Genomic DNA, 19705 nt, shown 5'->3' with positions numbered 1-19705 from the left:
AACAGCTCAACATCGTCCTATAATTTGCAGTCAAGTTTTGTTACTCCATTTCAAGTGGCAAGTCTCCCCACTGTCATGAGTTGTGAAATAAATTATTAACTGAAAGCTGATTATTTCAATAATATTTTAATAATGAAATAAAGATGGTCGCTATTCAAACCAATCACTGTTTGGCGTTCGATCGAATCGCATCTCTCATCACTACAAACTGTTTATATCTCAATAAAATATTTATTTTTCACCGTCTGATTATAACTTAACTAAATAATATCTCATACTTATAACGTATGCTGCTACACCGTTCACAAATGACATCATGAATCTGTAATTGTCGCACGATGAAACTTGCGCATACATCGACGGAAGTAAAAACTTGTATACAATTAGCCGCTAGTATTTTTTTTTAATTCCATAGTTATATGACTTTTAAATATTTTCAGCGAAATTGACTTTAACAAACCCGTCACACGCATCCTTTCCAGTTTTTATTTTTTTCTATTAAAACCCGAACTTATAAATATTCTTTTGAGAAATAAAAAAAAAAACAAAAAAAAACGCCTTTTTATGATCACGCCTTGCTAACGCATAATAAATAACTACAAGTAATATAATTATGTAGATTTCCACTTGCTGTCACTTGATCTAAAATACAAAGTAAATAAAGCTAATGGAATAATATGGACAAAGATGGAACACAAGACTTGTAAGCATTTAAACTGTCAAATAGGTCGTTTTTTGGCTTTTGAAATACTTGACAAATTCACAATTATTACAAGATTTGAAGTATTTATATTTTATAGAGATTTAAACCTTCTTAGTTATGGTTTTGTGACGATTTTATTCAACCAATGATTTAATGACTAAACGATTCAACCTTCAAAATCCTATTTGTATAATATTCTGCTTGTTCCTTTCTTAATTAGTTCATACTTTACGCTTTGGAAAAAGCCAAATAACTTTTAAAGGCTAAAATGTGAAAAAAAAAAAAAAAAAAAAATGCCAAATTCACTAATTTTCGCTTATAAAAGATCATCTGGCAACTCGGAACAAGAATAAATGACTGGCCACAGTTTGATGTAGCCTCGTTTTCACTTTCACATATCATTATGATAATATATGATAATTGTTGTAATGGTGTGAGAAAAGAACGCGTAGTAATTTCGAAGTGCATGGTTTTTAACCCCCTCCTCCCTCCGCAAAAAAAGTGGATGAAATTTTACATAATAAATGAACATTCAAATGAAGCAGGGCAAAGTAAATTAAAGTTTGTCTCTTACAATGTGACTTCATTATCAGTATTGAACTATGCAGCAGCAGCACAATATTACTTTCAGAGCATTTATTGGTATTTATTAATTTATCTCATTTGGGTTCTTCTTTATTTTAAATATAATGGACACCATTTCCATAGAAATGTTAATAAACTCATATTTGCTGCATGTTATTGGATTTTCATTCTAAAATATTTTTTGCACTATCCAGAAAAATATCAATTTAATCAAAACAAAATTGTTGATTAAATACATTTCATAACAACCATTTTTTACACACATCCATAAATTCTGTATCAATCTGTAAAGTAAATAACATTTGTAAATAATTCATTTTATTCTGTAGTATTTTTATCTAATATCTATTTTTACTTATCTTTTATGTAATTCCTATTAAATACGGAAATCTAAAATGAAAAGATATTTTTAACGCAAGAAGCTTTGGTATTTTTAAAAAATCCCTTTTTATTAAATAAGTTCGTCTACAATTAATGCTTTTGTCTTTGTTTATTTCTGTTTATTTGTGGAGTTTTCGACTAACTTTGCTAATAAATTATAAATGAAAAAGATTTTATTTCAACTGTAAAGAAAACTTTAATGTACACACAAAATCATTTAAAATAATCTTTCGTACGCCTTTTTTTTTCTCCACAACAGCTGTCATATAGTCATAATATTGTCTGTTTTATAATCTGGGAAATATCAGGGAAATAACTTAGTTAAATAATTTTTGAGGTATCGAACCTTTTAAGTAAAGATTTATTTATTTTATTTAAGATAAAGTGATATTGAAGTCATCCATTCTCCACATTTCAGTTGTTCCAGCCAACATTTTTTGTTACTTCAGTACAAGTGACAACACTTTTTATTAATTGAAAGTTGATTTTATTTTAATAGTTAAATAACATTAGAAACACATTTCCAACGATATATATCTCGCCATAAAATAATTTACTGTAAAAACGATAATTGGCAATTTATATTTGTTTGTATTACAAATAATAAAATAAAACTTTTCTATTGTGATATTTTTATTATTTAAATGTCTTTTTTGGATGGGATAATATATTTTAAATGGTTTATTTACAATTTCTTCTATAATTGGAATATTTTTATTTTCTTGCTTAAACTCTTTTTACACAGTTTATATGAAACTATTTTTAAAATACTTTATTTTATCTTTCTTATTAGTATAATAGTTTTCTAATGAACAGAAACATATAAAATTTGAATTTAGTAAACATAATAACGTATATAAATAGAGAATATTTGCGAATGAATCTCAGTGGACAAAAATGATGAGGTTTCTTTGTTGGATTGTACGGCAGATCAACCCTTTGAGTCATTTTATGCAGATTATCTTTGGATTTAGAGTTATTAATTCATGCTGTAGCTGACATACGAGTGATATGTTCTTTTTAAAGTTTTGATAAGATTCTTTTAACGGTATGGTTTTGTTTTGTTTTACGGTACATCATTTTTTGTAGTTATTTATAATAATTACTTTAAATTGCAGTTTATTACTAATCTATTCAATCTACTGCTCGGTGAAACCTCATAGGAAATATTTGGTGTCAAAAATCATGCAAAGTTTATTTGGACGGAATCGCCAAATTGGCTGACAGTTTTTACCTGTCATCAAGTAATAGCTCGAATAGGTCAATATGTATAAACGCAACTTTTGGAATATCAGTTTGTTCTTGCTAGATGTTTAACTTCAGGCAAGTCCTTAGCAAACAAATTAATAGATTTGTCAACCTTGAAAGAATGTAAGTTTACTAAAACTAAAATGCATTTCTATTCCATGAAAACTAAAATACTTTTAGCTATTGAATAAATTTAATAAGTGAAGGTTTTTATTACTGTGAACAGATTCGAAAAAGTTGTCATAAAAACAAATATATAACAAATAAATGTTATCAAAGGAAGGCAAGATAAGCTACTTTTCTACCTTACTGGATATGTTTTTATTTAATGTAACATGTTTATTCAGCTCGAAAAACATACAGTGTTTACCGATGTATGGGAAAATTAAACTTGGCACACGACTTTCTCTTTGACACGGTAAGTTTGGAAAAAGGAGTTAAAACTATAAAACCGGACAAAATACTGTTAGAAACACTCGCTCAATATATGTTACCGTGACATATATTCCATGGGTTTTTTTAACATTATTTTATCTTGGCCGCCATTTTCAATTTTCCAAATACATCGGTGAACACCATGTTTTTCGCGCTGATTAAACATGTTACATTCAATAAAGACACTAAAAACACATCCAATTAGGTAGAACAGTGATTTATCTTGCCTTTGATAACATTTATTTGTTATATATTTGGTTTTGACAACTTTTTTGTAATCTGTGTACAGTAATACAAACACAAATAAATTTGTTTACGAAGATTATTAGAAAATGCGGAAATTAGAACCGAACATCATGAATGAATATAAATTGCCTAAGAACAATTGATGTCGAAAAATGTTGTTTCACCTATAAATACACCTAAAGAGGAAAATCACATTGAAAAAAGTGCATTGACGGAATATAGAATATATAAAAAACATAAAAAATCGCATTAAATTACAAACAAGAGTAAAGAAAAACTTTCATAATAAATTTGTGGCCCTGAAAAGGGCCGTTTGAATATGAAGAGAGATAATAAATTTAAGCTCTCTCGCCTCGGATACGACGAGCCAATTGGATGTCCTTCGGCATGATGGTGACACGTTTGGCGTGGATGGCACACAAGTTGGTGTCTTCGAAAAGACCAACCAAGTAAGCTTCACTGGCCTCCTGAAGAGCCATCACAGAAGAACTCTGGAAACGGAGATCGGTCTTGAAGTCTTGGGCGATTTCACGAACCAAACGTTGGAAGGGAAGTTTCCTGATGAGAAGCTCAGTGGATTTTTGATAACGTCTGATCTCACGGAGAGCTACAGTACCGGGCCTGTAACGATGGGGTTTCTTCACTCCACCAGTGGCTGGAGCACTTTTACGCGCCGCTTTGGTAGCCAACTGTTTACGAGGAGCTTTACCTCCGGTGGATTTACGAGCGGTCTGCTTAGTACGAGCCATTATGAAACAATTACTACTTCAAATGATGAATTTCACCAGCAAGACCGTTACACCTTTTTATATGGGTTGTTATCAGCTGCTGCTGCTACTTTTCTTTGTTAGATGCGCGCAAAATGTTCAAATATTTCCCTTTATTCTCATTGGTAATAAGGAATCACGTGGGGTGCTTTCAACTAGGTCCGCCGGATTTTGTGCGGAGACCTATATATAGTGAATTTGATTTGTTGTCCGCCGTACATTAGTATTTTCGTACTACTACTTCAATTGACAACAAGATGTCTGGTCGTGGAAAGGGAGGAAAAGGTTTAGGAAAAGGAGGCGCTAAGCGTCATCGTAAAGTACTTCGTGATAACATCCAGGGTATCACGAAACCCGCTATCCGTCGTCTTGCCCGTCGAGGTGGTGTGAAACGTATCTCTGGTCTGATCTACGAAGAAACTCGTGGTGTCCTGAAAGTTTTCCTTGAAAATGTCATCCGTGATGCCGTCACCTACACCGAACACGCCAAGAGGAAGACTGTCACCGCCATGGATGTCGTCTATGCTCTGAAGAGACAAGGAAGAACCCTTTACGGATTCGGAGGTTAAACCATTATTTGACCCAAGACAAAACGAACCAAACCAAACGGCCCTTTTCAGGGCCACCAACTTTTTCCGAAAAGTATTTTTCCAAATCTAACTTTTATGCGTTTATCTTTTCATAACGTCTAATTTGATGGGTTTTTTAAAACCCTTTTTTCATTATTCTGTATAATTCGCTTTTTTATTTTTATTTTTTTTTTCATTGCAGACATGAATAATTAGCTATTCTGTTTAAAAACTTCAGACTTAAAAATAATTTTCCAATTATAACAAAAGTATTAATCCCCATGTACTAACTTTCAATATTTATAATTCTGTCTTAAGCAAATATGGTATCCAGGTTTTGAAATTATTTATGTCACTCAAAAAGAAAAAAAATCCTATAATTTTAAATAACATTGTTTTTAGGCAAGAATTTTAGTTAAATTATCTGGGGAAATATTCAAAATAAAGTGGGGAAATTTTATCAGTTCTCAAAGATAATGACTGGAATTTAAAAAAAAGAAAGTGATGATAATAAAATTGCATATATTTCTTCTTTATATCTAATCGATTCATGTGTTTTGATCATCGTTGGTGTCTTTTAATCAGGTGGTAATTCAATTAAGTAAATTCATTTTTAACTAAAAGCATATTTAGGTGGTTATATTGATGGGGTTTGACTCACGTGACAAGTGAATTCTACAGATTTCATTTTAATAAACACTTACAAAACCAAACGTTCTCTATTATAACTGCCCAACTCATAATAATTCCGAGTAGCAATATTATTTTAATAAACATTTCAGTTTATTTGATAAATAAATGTTTGGAAAAAACAATTGAACAGTAGTGATAGAAATCCATCCATTAGATGCAGCCATCTTGTTTTCGCTCCAACTTATCAACAAGGCAATACTTATGTTTTAAATACAGATACTTTAAAATAAGTTACAACATCAAAATCCTATTCAGGTAAGGAGAAAATTTATCTTGCCTTTGGTTACATTTTGTTTTTTTGTTTCTTACTATTTTTTCGTTTCTGTTAAATAAATGCCCTTTTTTTTAATCAATATATGTCCTCAAAATTTAACAAAATACTGGTAGAGAAGCACTCAGTAAATGTCAATGTGACAATATGGATCTGAGATTTGTGCACATTTTGAAATTGTTCACTTCTGGAAAATACTTTTACAAATAAAATCGGTACTTTATTGAGAAAGATGCGAAATATGTCAGTTGAAAAACTAATTTACGGACATTTTTATTGCTAAAATTCGACTAGAAACTTTTCCGTCATTTTTTTTTTTTTTTTTTTTGTTTTAATGTAAACTAACATTTTCAACATAAGTTTTCCTATTTCGAACTGTAATATTTTGCATATATCTCAATATAAATAAGCACCCGACAATTTTTAAAGATCGTTAAAAAATATTTGACGGCTTATTATACAAGACCCAAGAGTTATGTCCCTTTGTTTAATATAGTAATAGTGAAGTTATTGTTTTGTAATAAAACAGGTTTATTAACGGGAGATAACTAACAACTCAATTTGGTAAATTTTCTTTCAGTAATTATTTTTTAACCGATTATTTTTCGTAATTTTGGAGAGTTTCTTTCTAAATAAATATGTAGTAAACTGCAAATTTTAAAAACAAGCTATTAAAAACTCATGTCGAAATATTTGCAAGCAAAGTCAAAAAAGAATTACTACATATCCTTACATTTTGCTACAAAAATGGCGGGAAATTGTGCCTTGAAATGATTTTCCTGATTCTCGAAAACGGAATTAATATATATATTCTCTCTCAAATCGAAATCGAAAGATTCTAATAAACAAATACGCAGCAGATTTCATAGAAAATAACCCCGAACAAAATTAATAAGGTAAATAAAAAAACAAAAACAAAATAAAATGAATAAATTCTATTGAAATAAAAATAAAATGATTTTTCTGTGACCCCTGTGTGTATGACACAGAGCACATGTACGTCTGTGTGCATATATTAGTAATACAATATTACATAGGATGATGCAGAAGTATAGGCAACATGACGTCCGCAGCAAACTATCAAAAACATTTTTTTTTTAAGTCAAGTATTGTAACCCCATTTGGCTTTGTTTTACAATCCAGATACAAAAACGTTGCCAGAAAACAAATATATAACAAATAAATGTTAGAAAATGTAAGATAAGTTCGTTTTCTCTATAACTGGATAAGATTTCAATATTGTTTTTAATGTAAAATGTTTATTCTGTTCGAAAAGCAAGCATTGAACGCTACCGATGAACATGAAAAAAATGGCGCGATGTCTTTGAAGACTCGACAAAAACTTCAAAATAAGAAATAAAAGAATGGGGATTTGTTTTACAATACACGTGGTACGAAAAAATTTCAAATAACAAATGTTATTAAAGACAAGTTACTCTTCTACCTATCTGATAAAGTTTTTGTGGCTTTACTCACTTTAAAACGTTTATGCGGTTCGAAAAACTGTCTAGATTCAGGTGAACACAAGAAAAACTTGCAGCGAATGTTTGAAATTTCGACGATGAGTTAAAGATTAATCGATTTATTTGGACAAAAACTAAGTTTTTTCTGTCGATTTTACAAGGGGTGTAATCTTTTAAATGCTGTTTCGATTCTATATGATATGCAAGAACTGAACTCCGAAATTAAGATTTGAAGTTCGGATAGACAATAGAGAAAATTCAAAGATATTCGCACATTAGAAGAAACGATTAATTTAGAATGAGTAGAATTTATCTTTTAAAAACTTTTAATGTTGGTTACTTGCTTGGTTGGCATTGATTACGTATTAGCTCTATTTTTTCTTTAATTATTTAAAAGCTTACTTTTTAAAAATTTCAGACGTTAAATGAATGCCCGTTAAAATCCAAAACAAAAATATTTCAGTTAATATTTAAGTGCATATTATAATGCGATTGTTTTTTTTGTTTTTTTTTTTTAATGTGATTGTACGGATAACGAATAAGAAAGCTGGAAAAAATTTATAAATTCAAATAAAAACAATACAGGAAATGCAGGTTTGTATTACTGTACACATAGATTCGAAAAAGTTGTCAAAAAACAAATAAATGTTATCAAAGGGAAGCTTAGTTGGGTTTGTATTACTGTACACATAGATTCGAAAAAGTTGTCAAAAAAACAAATATATAACAAATAAATGTTATCAAAGGCAAGATAAGTTACTTTTCTACCAAAGTGGATATATTTTTCGTGTTTTTATTCAATGTAACATGTTTATTCAGCTCGAAAACCATACAGTGTTTACCGATGTATTGGAACATTCAAGATGGCGTCTTATTCTCTCTTTAACACGGTAAGTGTGGGAAAAGATGTTATAAATAAAAAACGGGATAAAATACTGTTAAAAACTCGCTCAATGTTACCGTGACATATATTCGGCGGGTTTTTAATAGTATTTTGCCTAGTTTTTTATTTATAACACCTTTTCCCAAACTTACCGTGTTAAAGAGAGTGTGAGACGCCATCTTGAATTTTCGAATACATCGGTAAACACTGTATATTTTTCGAGCTGAATAAATATGTTACATTGAATAAAAACACAAAAAATACATCCAGTTTGGCAGAAAAGTAACTTATCTTGCCTTTGATAACATTTATTTGTTATATATTTGTTTTTTGACAACTTTTTCGAATCTATGTGTACAGTAATACAAACCCGCTTTTTTGTGTTTTTATTCAATGTAACACGTTTATTCAGCTCGAAAAACATGCAGTGTTTACCGATGTATTGGAAAATTCAAGATGGCGTCTGACTCTCTCTTTAACACGGTAAGTTTGGGAAAAGGTGTTATAAAAAATAAACTAGACAAAACACTATTAAAAACCCACCGAATATATGTCAACTTATGTCACGGTAACATATATTGAGCGAATTTCTAACAGTATTTTATCTAATTTATTATTTATAACACCTTTTCCCGAACTTACCGTGTTAAAGAGAGAGTTGGACGCCATTTTGAATTTTCCAATACATCGGTAAATACTGTATGTTTTTCGAGCTGAATAAACATGCTACATTGAATAAAAACACGAAAATTATTTCCAGTTTAGTAGAAAAGTAACTTATCTTGTCTTTGATAACATTTATTTGTTATATATTTGTATTTTTGACAACTTTTCCGAATCTTTGTGTACAGTAATAGAAACCCGGAAATGCTAACATTTATATTAAGATTGACTTAAATTTACAAGTTCACAAATAAAAAAAATACAAATATAATTTAAGACTTTCTTTCCCTAATCGTGAACAAATATAAGTAATATTTACGCCATAGAAAGAGATGGGAATATTTATGAAATCTAAACTGTGAATAATCGCATTAAAATATAGAAAGTGAAGAAACATTCGTGAAAAAATGTGTGGCCCTGAAAAGGGCCGTTTTGGGAATGTGTTTTCTTTGGAAGGAAACGCTTTTTACTTGGCGCTGGTGTATTTGGTGACAGCTTTGGTTCCCTCAGAGACAGCATGTTTAGCCAACTCACCAGGGAGAAGGAGACGGACAGCGGTCTGGACCTCACGGCTGCTAAGTGTTCTTTTCTTGCTGTAATGGGACAGACGACTGGCTTCATTAGCGATTCTCTCAAAAAGATCGTTAACAAAACTGTTCATAATAGACATGGCTTTGCTAGAAATTCCAGTGTCAGGATGAACTTGTTTCATTACTTTGTAAATGTAGATGGAATAACTTTCCTTCCTCTTCTTTCTCTTTTTCTTGCCATCACGAGCAGGTTTAGCCTTACCGGCTTTCTTAGCGCCTTTCTTGCTAACTTCAGTGGGGGGAGCCATTTCGACGATACACGAATGTGAAGGCAACTTTATTCTCTTCCCTTTTTATACGAAACACGCTGGCTCCCAGCAACAATCACAATTTTCTCTCTCAAATCTCTCGTATTTGATTGGTCAGAAACTAGCAACAAAAACTACACAACTTGTGAAAGCACTTAAAACAGACAAAAAAAAGAAAGCGGTTGTGTTGAAAGCGGCGGTAAAATAATCAGCAGTCAGTTGGCCGGAGCCGATCTGCGCGTATTTAACGCAAGTTGCGTGCGTTTTGTAAAGTAAATCGTTTTGAGTTTTTGAAACAGCAAACACAAACCTAAAAATGTCTGGTCGTGGTAAAGGAGGTAAAGCCAAGGGAAAGAGCAAGACTCGTTCATCCCGTGCCGGACTTCAATTCCCCGTTGGTCGTATCCATCGTCTCCTCCGCAAGGGTAACTATTCGGAGAGAATTGGTGCCGGTGCACCCGTCTATTTGGCTGCCGTCATGGAATATTTGGCCGCTGAGGTTCTCGAGTTGGCTGGAAATGCTGCGAGAGACAACAAGAAATCCAGAATCATCCCCCGTCACTTGCAATTGGCCATCCGTAATGACGAAGAATTAAACAAATTCTTGGCCGGAGTGACCATTGCCCAGGGCGGTGTCCTTCCCAACATCCAAGCTGTACTTCTTCCCAAGAAGACCCAGAAAGCTGCCAAGTAAATTCTCTTATTCCCTTGACACAACACAAACGGCCCTTTTCAGGGCCACTCACATTTTCCCGAAATGTTTTTTGTCAATCTTACTTAATGCGATTTTTTTCTTTCTGACTTTTGTGATTATTTATAAACTATTGTTTTTTTTTTTTTGCGTTCATTATTTAACGCTCTTTCAGTAGATTTAATATAAAATTTAGCCCCATCATTTGAATTTCGTTTGAAGTAAATTGAAATGTCTTGTCATACGACATGCGGTTAAAGTCAGTCGCCATCTTGTTTTGATTTCGCTTATTCTGTCTAAAGAGATTTTTTGTTGGGTTTCTCCATAACCTACTTGCATTAACTGCTCCCAATGGCAAACGTGAAACTACAGACTTTTAATCGACATCATATTTATAATATAATTATAAATGGTCATTTCGGGCCAGCCACATTTTCTCGAAATGTTTTTCGTGAATCTTACTTAATGCGATTTTTTATTTCTGACCTTTGTGATTCTTTATAAAATATTACTTTTCTTTTTTTTTTGCATTCATTGTTTTACGCACCTTCAGAAATTTTAATATAAAATTTGGGTTTGTATTACTGTACACAAAGATTCGAAAAAGTTGTCAAAAAACAAATATATGTTATCAAAAGCAAGATAAGTTACTTTTCTACCAAACTGGATATATTTTTCGTGTTTTTATTCAATGTAACATGTTTATTCAGCTCGAAAAACATACAGTGTTTACCGATGTATTGGAAAATTCAAGATGGCGTCTGATTCTCTCTTTAACACGGTAAGTTTGGGAAACCCCGCCGAATATATATGTCAACCTATGTCACGGTAACATATATTGAGCGAGTTTTTAACACTATTTTATCTGGGTTTTTATTTATAACACCTTTTCCCAAACTTACCGTGTTAAAGAGAGAATCAGACGCCATCCTGTAATTTTCCAATACATCGGTAAACACTATGTTTTTCGAGCTGAATAAATATGTTACATTGAATAAAAACACGAAAAATATATCCACTTTGGTAGAAAAGTAACTTATCTTGCCTTTGATAACATTTATTTGTTATATATTTGTTTTTTTGACAACTTTTTCGAATCTATGTGTACAGTAATACAAACCCGTCAGTCGCCATCGCCATCTTGTTTTGATTTCGTTTATTCTGTCTAAAGAGATTTTTGTTGTGTTTCTCCATAACGCGCTTGCATTAACTGTTTCCAATGGCAAACACGAAAATACAGACTTTTAATCGACATATTTATAATATAATTATAAATGGTCATTTCGATTTCTTTTTAACTTAAAATAGATCCAGAAGTTGAATGATAAACCAATTGATTAATCGGAAAAAGTTCGTGAACAAATAACAGCGTTGCAAATAATTTAGTAGGGAATCAATTATTATTTTTTTTTTTTTTAACAAACAAACCAATGAGGTTAACCTTTATGGAGATGGTCCCAATGTCCGCCTCGTTCTGAGTTCGGGGAGAGGCCGTCTGACGTTTAGGCAGAAAATTACCCCTCCATAAAATAAAGTGCACAGTTGTTAACTTAAAAAAACCCGTTCCAATAATTAGAATTTTTATTTTATTTTAAACACTTCAAATAATTAGAATTAAAAAAAAAAAATAAACAGTTAAAATAATTAGAATTTTACACAAAGTAAACAGTTAAAATAATTAGAATTTTTGATAATTACACAGTTCAAATAATTAGAATATATAAAAAAAAATAAACAGTTCAAATAATTAGAATTTTTGATAATTCAACAGTTTAAATAATTGGAATTTTACAAAATAGACAGTTCAAATAATTAGAATTTTTGATAATTCAACAGTTCAAATAATTGGAATTTTACAAAATAGACAGTTCAAATAATTAGAATTAAATAAAAAGCAAAAAAAAAAAAAAAAAAAAAAACAGTCCACATGATTAGAATAGTTCCACGTGGTTAGTTAACCCTGTAAAATTCTGCGGTTAGGGTAATTTTCTGCCTCGACACCGCCTACGTCAGACGGCCTCTCCCCGAACTCAGAACGAGGCAAACGTCGGGACCATATCTCCGTAAAGGATAACCCAAAAAACAAATAAATTTCATCAAAGGCGAGATAAGTTACTTTTCTACCTAAGTGGATAATTTTCTAATGTTTTATTTTATTTTATTTCATGTAACATGTTTATTCAGCTCGAAAAACATACAGTGTTTACCGATGTATTGGAAAATTTAAAATGGCGCCCGACTCTCTCTTTGACACGATAAGTTTGGGAAAAGGAGTTAAAAATAAAAATAAACTACACAAAATACTATTAGAAACTCGCTCGATATATGTTAACATGACATAGGCTGATATATTTTTGGTGAGTTTATAACAGTATTTTGTATATAATTTTATTTTTAACTCTTTTTCCCAAACTTATCGAATCAAAGAGGGAGTCGGTCGCCATTTTCAATTTTCCAATACATCATAAACACTGTATGTTTTACGAGCTGAACAAACATGTTACATTAAATAAAAACCGCTACTTAGGTAGAAAAGTAACTTATCTTGACTTTGATAACATTTCCTTATTTAGTTCTCATGAGAGATCATGCGACAGCAAGTTTTGCTTTAGGTTACTACTGTCTCAGGTTGAATAATTAATACAAGGGAGATCGGACTTCACATGTAATCATTCTTACTTGAGATCAAGTGACATTAAAATCATCACTCTCCACCTTTTAGTTGTTATTATTTTGCATGTATGATCAAGTGGCAACAAGCCAACATCATCCTATAATTTGCAGTCAATCGTTGTTACTTCAGTTTAAGTGCAAAATCTCCCCACTGACTAGAACTCTGAAATGTCATTGACTGAAAGCTGTTTATTTCAATAATTAAATAACATTTTCGACGACATATATATCTGGTCATAAAATAATTTATTCTAATAAAAATGATTTGAATTCCTGGAAAAAGGGCATTTTATCTAAAATGTTACATGTGATTTAAGAACAATTTAAAAACTACTTTAAAATTAGAGTTCCAGCGAGAGGAAGTATTCATGAAACTTTTACTGTCTCAATTTTAATTTTAATACAAGGGAGATAACTTAGTTAAATTAATTCAGAGTTATTGAACTTCACATGTTACATTATCTGTAATCATTTTTTATTTGAGGTCGTGTGACATTAAAATCATCATTCTCCATATTTCAGTTGTTTGGAATTATTTATGTTGCATATTTGATCAAGTGGAAACAGCTCAACATCGTCCTATAATTTGCAGTCAAGTTTTGTTACTCCATTTCAAGTGGCAAGTCTCCCCACTGTCATGAGTTGTGAAATAAATTATTAACTGAAAGCTGATTATTTCAATAATATTTTAATAATGAAATAAAGATGGTCGCTATTCAAACCAATCACTGTTTGGCGTTCGATCGAATCGCATCTCTCATCACTACAAACTGTTTATATCTCAATAAAATATTTATTTTTCACCGTCTGATTATAACTTAACTAAATAATATCTCATACTTATAACGTATGCTGCTACACCGTTCACAAATGACATCATGAATCTGTAATTGTCGCACGATGAAACTTGCGCATACATCGACGGAAGTAAAAACTTGTATACAATTAGCCGCTAGTATTTTTTTTTAATTCCATAGTTATATGACTTTTAAATATTTTCAGCGAAATTGACTTTAACAAACCCGTCACACGCATCCTTTCCAGTTTTTATTTTTTTCTATTAAAACCCGAACTTATAAATATTCTTTTGAGAAATAAAAAAAAAAACAAAAAAAAACGCCTTTTTATGATCACGCCTTGCTAACGCATAATAAATAACTACAAGTAATATAATTATGTAGATTTCCACTTGCTGTCACTTGATCTAAAATACAAAGTAAATAAAGCTAATGGAATAATATGGACAAAGATGGAACACAAGACTTGTAAGCATTTAAACTGTCAAATAGGTCGTTTTTTGGCTTTTGAAATACTTGACAAATTCACAATTATTACAAGATTTGAAGTATTTATATTTTATAGAGATTTAAACCTTCTTAGTTATGGTTTTGTGACGATTTTATTCAACCAATGATTTAATGACTAAACGATTCAACCTTCAAAATCCTATTTGTATAATATTCTGCTTGTTCCTTTCTTAATTAGTTCATACTTTACGCTTTGGAAAAAGCCAAATAACTTTTAAAGGCTAAAATGTGAAAAAAAAAAAAAAAAAAATGCCAAATTCACTAATTTTCGCTTATAAAAGATCATCTGGCAACTCGGAACAAGAATAAATGACTGGCCACAGTTTGATGTAGCCTCGTTTTCACTTTCACATATCATTATGATAATATATGATAATTGTTGTAATGGTGTGAGAAAAGAACGCGTAGTAATTTCGAAGTGCATGGTTTTTAACCCCCTCCTCCCTCCGCAAAAAAAGTGGATGAAATTTTACATAATAAATGAACATTCAAATGAAGCAGGGCAAAGTAAATTAAAGTTTGTCTCTTACAATGTGACTTCATTATCAGTATTGAACTATGCAGCAGCAGCACAATATTACTTTCAGAGCATTTATTGGTATTTATTAATTTATCTCATTTGGGTTCTTCTTTATTTTAAATATAATGGACACCATTTCCATAGAAATGTTAATAAACTCATATTTGCTGCATGTTATTGGATTTTCATTCTAAAATATTTTTTGCACTATCCAGAAAAATATCAATTTAATCAAAACAAAATTGTTGATTAAATACATTTCATAACAACCATTTTTTACACACATCCATAAATTCTGTATCAATCTGTAAAGTAAATAACATTTGTAAATAATTCATTTTATTCTGTAGTATTTTTATCTAATATCTATTTTTACTTATCTTTTATGTAATTCCTATTAAATACGGAAATCTAAAATGAAAAGATATTTTTAACGCAAGAAGCTTTGGTATTTTTAAAAAATCCCTTTTTATTAAATAAGTTCGTCTACAATTAATGCTTTTGTCTTTGTTTATTTCTGTTTATTTGTGGAGTTTTCGACTAACTTTGCTAATAAATTATAAATGAAAAAGATTTTATTTCAACTGTAAAGAAAACTTTAATGTACACACAAAATCATTTAAAATAATCTTTCGTACGCCTTTTTTTTTCTCCACAACAGCTGTCATATAGTCATAATATTGTCTGTTTTATAATCTGGGAAATATCAGGGAAATAACTTAGTTAAATAATTTTTGAGGTATCGAACCTTTTAAGTAAAGATTTATTTATTTTATTTAAGATAAAGTGATATTGAAGTCATCCATTCTCCACATTTCAGTTGTTCCAGCCAACATTTTTTGTTACTTCAGTACAAGTGACAACACTTTTTATTAATTGAAAGTTGATTTTATTTTAATAGTTAAATAACATTAGAAACACATTTCCAACGATATATATCTCGCCATAAAATAATTTACTGTAAAAACGATAATTGGCAATTTATATTTGTTTGTATTACAAATAATAAAATAAAACTTTTCTATTGTGATATTTTTATTATTTAAATGTCTTTTTTGGATGGGATAATATATTTTAAATGGTTTATTTACAATTTCTTCTATAATTGGAATATTTTTATTTTCTTGCTTAAACTCTTTTTACACAGTTTATATGAAACTATTTTTAAAATACTTTATTTTATCTTTCTTATTAGTATAATAGTTTTCTAATGAACAGAAACATATAAAATTTGAATTTAGTAAACATAATAATAACGTATATAAATAGAGAATATTTGCGAATGAATCTCAGTGGACAAAAATGATGAGGTTTCTTTGTTGGATTGTACGGCAGATCAACCCTTTGAGTCATTTTATGCAGATTATCTTTGGATTTAGAGTTATTAATTCATGCTGTAGCTGACATACGAGTGATATGTTCTTTTTAAAGTTTTGATAAGATTCTTTTAACGGTATGGTTTTGTTTTGTTTTACGGTACATCATTTTTTGTAGTTATTTATAATAATTACTTTAAATTGCAGTTTATTACTAATCTATTCAATCTACTGCTCGGTGAAACCTCATAGGAAATATTTGGTGTCAAAAATCATGCAAAGTTTATTTGGACGGAATCGCCAAATTGGCTGACAGTTTTTACCTGTCATCAAGTAATAGCTCGAATAGGTCAATATGTATAAACGCAACTTTTGGAATATCAGTTTGTTCTTGCTAGATGTTTAACTTCAGGCAAGTCCTTAGCAAACAAATTAATAGATTTGTCAACCTTGAAAGAATGTAAGTTTACTAAAACTAAAATGCATTTCTATTCCATGAAAACTAAAATACTTTTAGCTATTGAATAAATTTAATAAGTGAAGGTTTTTATTACTGTGAACAGATTCGAAAAAGTTGTCATAAAAACAAATATATAACAAATAAATGTTATCAAAGGAAGGCAAGATAAGCTACTTTTCTACCTTACTGGATATGTTTTTATTTAATGTAACATGTTTATTCAGCTCGAAAAACATACAGTGTTTACCGATGTATGGGAAAATTAAACTTGGCACACGACTTTCTCTTTGACACGGTAAGTTTGGAAAAAGGAGTTAAAACTATAAAACCGGACAAAATACTGTTAGAAACACTCGCTCAATATATGTTACCGTGACATATATTCCATAGGTTTTTTTAACATTATTTTATCTTGGCCGCCATTTTCAATTTTCCAAATACATCGGTGAACACCATGTTTTTCGCGCTGATTAAACATGTTACATTCAATAAAGACACTAAAAACACATCCAATTAGGTAGAACAGTGATTTATCTTGCCTTTGATAACATTTATTTGTTATATATTTGGTTTTGACAACTTTTTTGTAATCTGTGTACAGTAATACAAACACAAATAAATTTGTTTACGAAGATTATTAGAAAATGCGGAAATTAGAACCGAACATCATGAATGAATATAAATTGCCTAAGAACAATTGATGTCGAAAAATGTTGTTTCACCTATAAATACACCTAAAGAGGAAAATCACATTGAAAAAAGTGCATTGACGGAATATAGAATATATAAAAAACATAAAAAATCGCATTAAATTACAAACAAGAGTAAAGAAAAACTTTCATAATAAATTTGTGGCCCTGAAAAGGGCCGTTTGAATATGAAGAGAGATAATAAATTTAAGCTCTCTCGCCTCGGATACGACGAGCCAATTGGATGTCCTTCGGCATGATGGTGACACGTTTGGCGTGGATGGCACACAAGTTGGTGTCTTCGAAAAGACCAACCAAGTAAGCTTCACTGGCCTCCTGAAGAGCCATCACAGAAGAACTCTGGAAACGGAGATCGGTCTTGAAGTCTTGGGCGATTTCACGAACCAAACGTTGGAAGGGAAGTTTCCTGATGAGAAGCTCAGTGGATTTTTGATAACGTCTGATCTCACGGAGAGCTACAGTACCGGGCCTGTAACGATGGGGTTTCTTCACTCCACCAGTGGCTGGAGCACTTTTACGCGCCGCTTTGGTAGCCAACTGTTTACGAGGAGCTTTACCTCCGGTGGATTTACGAGCGGTCTGCTTAGTACGAGCCATTATGAAACAATTACTACTTCAAATGATGAATTTCACCAGCAAGACCGTTACACCTTTTTATATGGGTTGTTATCAGCTGCTGCTGCTACTTTTCTTTGTTAGATGCGCGCAAAATGTTCAAATATTTCCCTTTATTCTCATTGGTAATAAGGAATCACGTGGGGTGCTTTCAACTAGGTCCGCCGGATTTTGTGCGGAGACCTATATATAGTGAATTTGATTTGTTGTCCGCCGTACATTAGTATTTTCGTACTACTACTTCAATTGACAACAAGATGTCTGGTCGTGGAAAGGGAGGAAAAGGTTTAGGAAAAGGAGGCGCTAAGCGTCATCGTAAAGTACTTCGTGATAACATCCAGGGTATCACGAAACCCGCTATCCGTCGTCTTGCCCGTCGAGGTGGTGTGAAACGTATCTCTGGTCTGATCTACGAAGAAACTCGTGGTGTCCTGAAAGTTTTCCTTGAAAATGTCATCCGTGATGCCGTCACCTACACCGAACACGCCAAGAGGAAGACTGTCACCGCCATGGATGTCGTCTATGCTCTGAAGAGACAAGGAAGAACCCTTTACGGATTCGGAGGTTAAACCATTATTTGACCCAAGACAAAACGAACCAAACCAAACGGCCCTTTTCAGGGCCACCAACTTTTTCCGAAAAGTATTTTTCCAAATCTAACTTTTATGCGTTTATCTTTTCATAACGTCTAATTTGATGGGTTTTTTAAAACCCTTTTTTCATTATTCTGTATAATTCGCTTTTTTATTTTTATTTTTTTTTTCATTGCAGACATGAATAATTAGCTATTCTGTTTAAAAACTTCAGACTTAAAAATAATTTTCCAATTATAACAAAAGTATTAATCCCCATGTACTAACTTTCAATATTTATAATTCTGTCTTAAGCAAATATGGTATCCAGGTTTTGAAATTATTTATGTCACTCAAAAAGAAAAAAAATCCTATAATTTTAAATAACATTGTTTTTAGGCAAGAATTTTAGTTAAATTATCTGGGGAAATATTCAAAATAAAGTGGGGAAATTTTATCAGTTCTCAAAGATAATGACTGGAATTTAAAAAAAAGAAAGTGATGATAATAAAATTGCATATATTTCTTCTTTATATCTAATCGATTCATGTGTTTTGATCATCGTTGGTGTCTTTTAATCAGGTGGTAATTCAATTAAGTAAATTCATTTTTAACTAAAAGCATATTTAGGTGGTTATATTGATGGGGTTTGACTCACGTGACAAGTGAATTCTACAGATTTCATTTTAATAAACACTTACAAAACCAAACGTTCTCTATTATAACTGCCCAACTCATAATAATTCCGAGTAGCAATATTATTTTAATAAACATTTCAGTTTATTTGATAAATAAATGTTTGGAAAAAACAATTGAACAGTAGTGATAGAAATCCATCCATTAGATGCAGCCATCTTGTTTTCGCTCCAACTTATCAACAAGGCAATACTTATGTTTTAAATACAGATACTTTAAAATAAGTTACAACATCAAAATCCTATTCAGGTAAGGAGAAAATTTATCTTGCCTTTGGTTACATTTTGTTTTTTTGTTTCTTACTATTTTTTCGTTTCTGTTAAATAAATGCCCTTTTTTTTAATCAATATATGTCCTCAAAATTTAACAAAATACTGGTAGAGAAGCACTCAGTAAATGT

General features: G+C 31.1%; 5 protein-coding genes and 1 pseudogene across 6 annotated transcripts; 3 read left to right on the top strand and 3 right to left on the bottom strand.

Moving 5' to 3' along the window:
* Nucleotides 1–3671: 3671 nt before the first annotated feature.
* LOC145303609 (histone H3) lies at nucleotides 3672–4378 on the bottom strand. The gene has a single exon (XM_080145175.1). It carries the CDS (start codon nucleotides 4345–4347, stop codon nucleotides 3937–3939), a length of 411 nt encoding a protein of 136 aa, XP_080001301.1. The 5' UTR covers nucleotides 4348–4378; the 3' UTR covers nucleotides 3672–3936.
* A 115-nt stretch (nucleotides 4379–4493) lies between these two features.
* LOC145303611 (histone H4) lies at nucleotides 4494–5472 on the top strand. The gene has a single exon (XM_080145176.1). It carries the CDS (start codon nucleotides 4623–4625, stop codon nucleotides 4932–4934), a length of 312 nt encoding a protein of 103 aa, XP_080001302.1. The 5' UTR covers nucleotides 4494–4622; the 3' UTR covers nucleotides 4935–5472.
* Nucleotides 5473–9350: 3878 nt separating this feature from the next.
* On the bottom strand, nucleotides 9351–9894 carry LOC145303608 (histone H2B, gonadal pseudogene; annotated as a pseudogene). Its single transcript, XR_013873748.1, has one exon. The product of XR_013873748.1 is annotated as a histone H2B, gonadal pseudogene (transcript).
* LOC145303607 (histone H2A-like) lies at nucleotides 9860–10952 on the top strand. The gene has a single exon (XM_080145174.1). The coding sequence runs from the start codon at nucleotides 10062–10064 to the stop codon at nucleotides 10437–10439; it is 378 nt and encodes a 125-aa protein (XP_080001300.1). The 5' UTR covers nucleotides 9860–10061; the 3' UTR covers nucleotides 10440–10952.
* Nucleotides 10953–17351: 6399 nt separating this feature from the next.
* Nucleotides 17352–18050, bottom strand: LOC145303605 (histone H3). Its single transcript, XM_080145172.1, has one exon. The coding sequence runs from the start codon at nucleotides 18017–18019 to the stop codon at nucleotides 17609–17611; it is 411 nt and encodes a 136-aa protein (XP_080001298.1). The 5' UTR covers nucleotides 18020–18050; the 3' UTR covers nucleotides 17352–17608.
* Nucleotides 18051–18165: 115 nt separating this feature from the next.
* LOC145303606 (histone H4) lies at nucleotides 18166–19144 on the top strand. The gene has a single exon (XM_080145173.1). It carries the CDS (start codon nucleotides 18295–18297, stop codon nucleotides 18604–18606), a length of 312 nt encoding a protein of 103 aa, XP_080001299.1. The 5' UTR covers nucleotides 18166–18294; the 3' UTR covers nucleotides 18607–19144.
* The last annotated feature ends 561 nt before the right edge of the window (nucleotides 19145–19705 follow it).

The sequence above is a fragment of the Euprymna scolopes genome, chromosome 19, assembly GCF_053919585.1.
Source record: "Euprymna scolopes isolate OS-2025 chromosome 19, ASM5391958v1, whole genome shotgun sequence".
Taxonomy (NCBI): domain Eukaryota; kingdom Metazoa; phylum Mollusca; class Cephalopoda; order Sepiida; family Sepiolidae; genus Euprymna; species Euprymna scolopes.
This window is presented reverse-complemented; position numbering and strand designations above follow the sequence as displayed.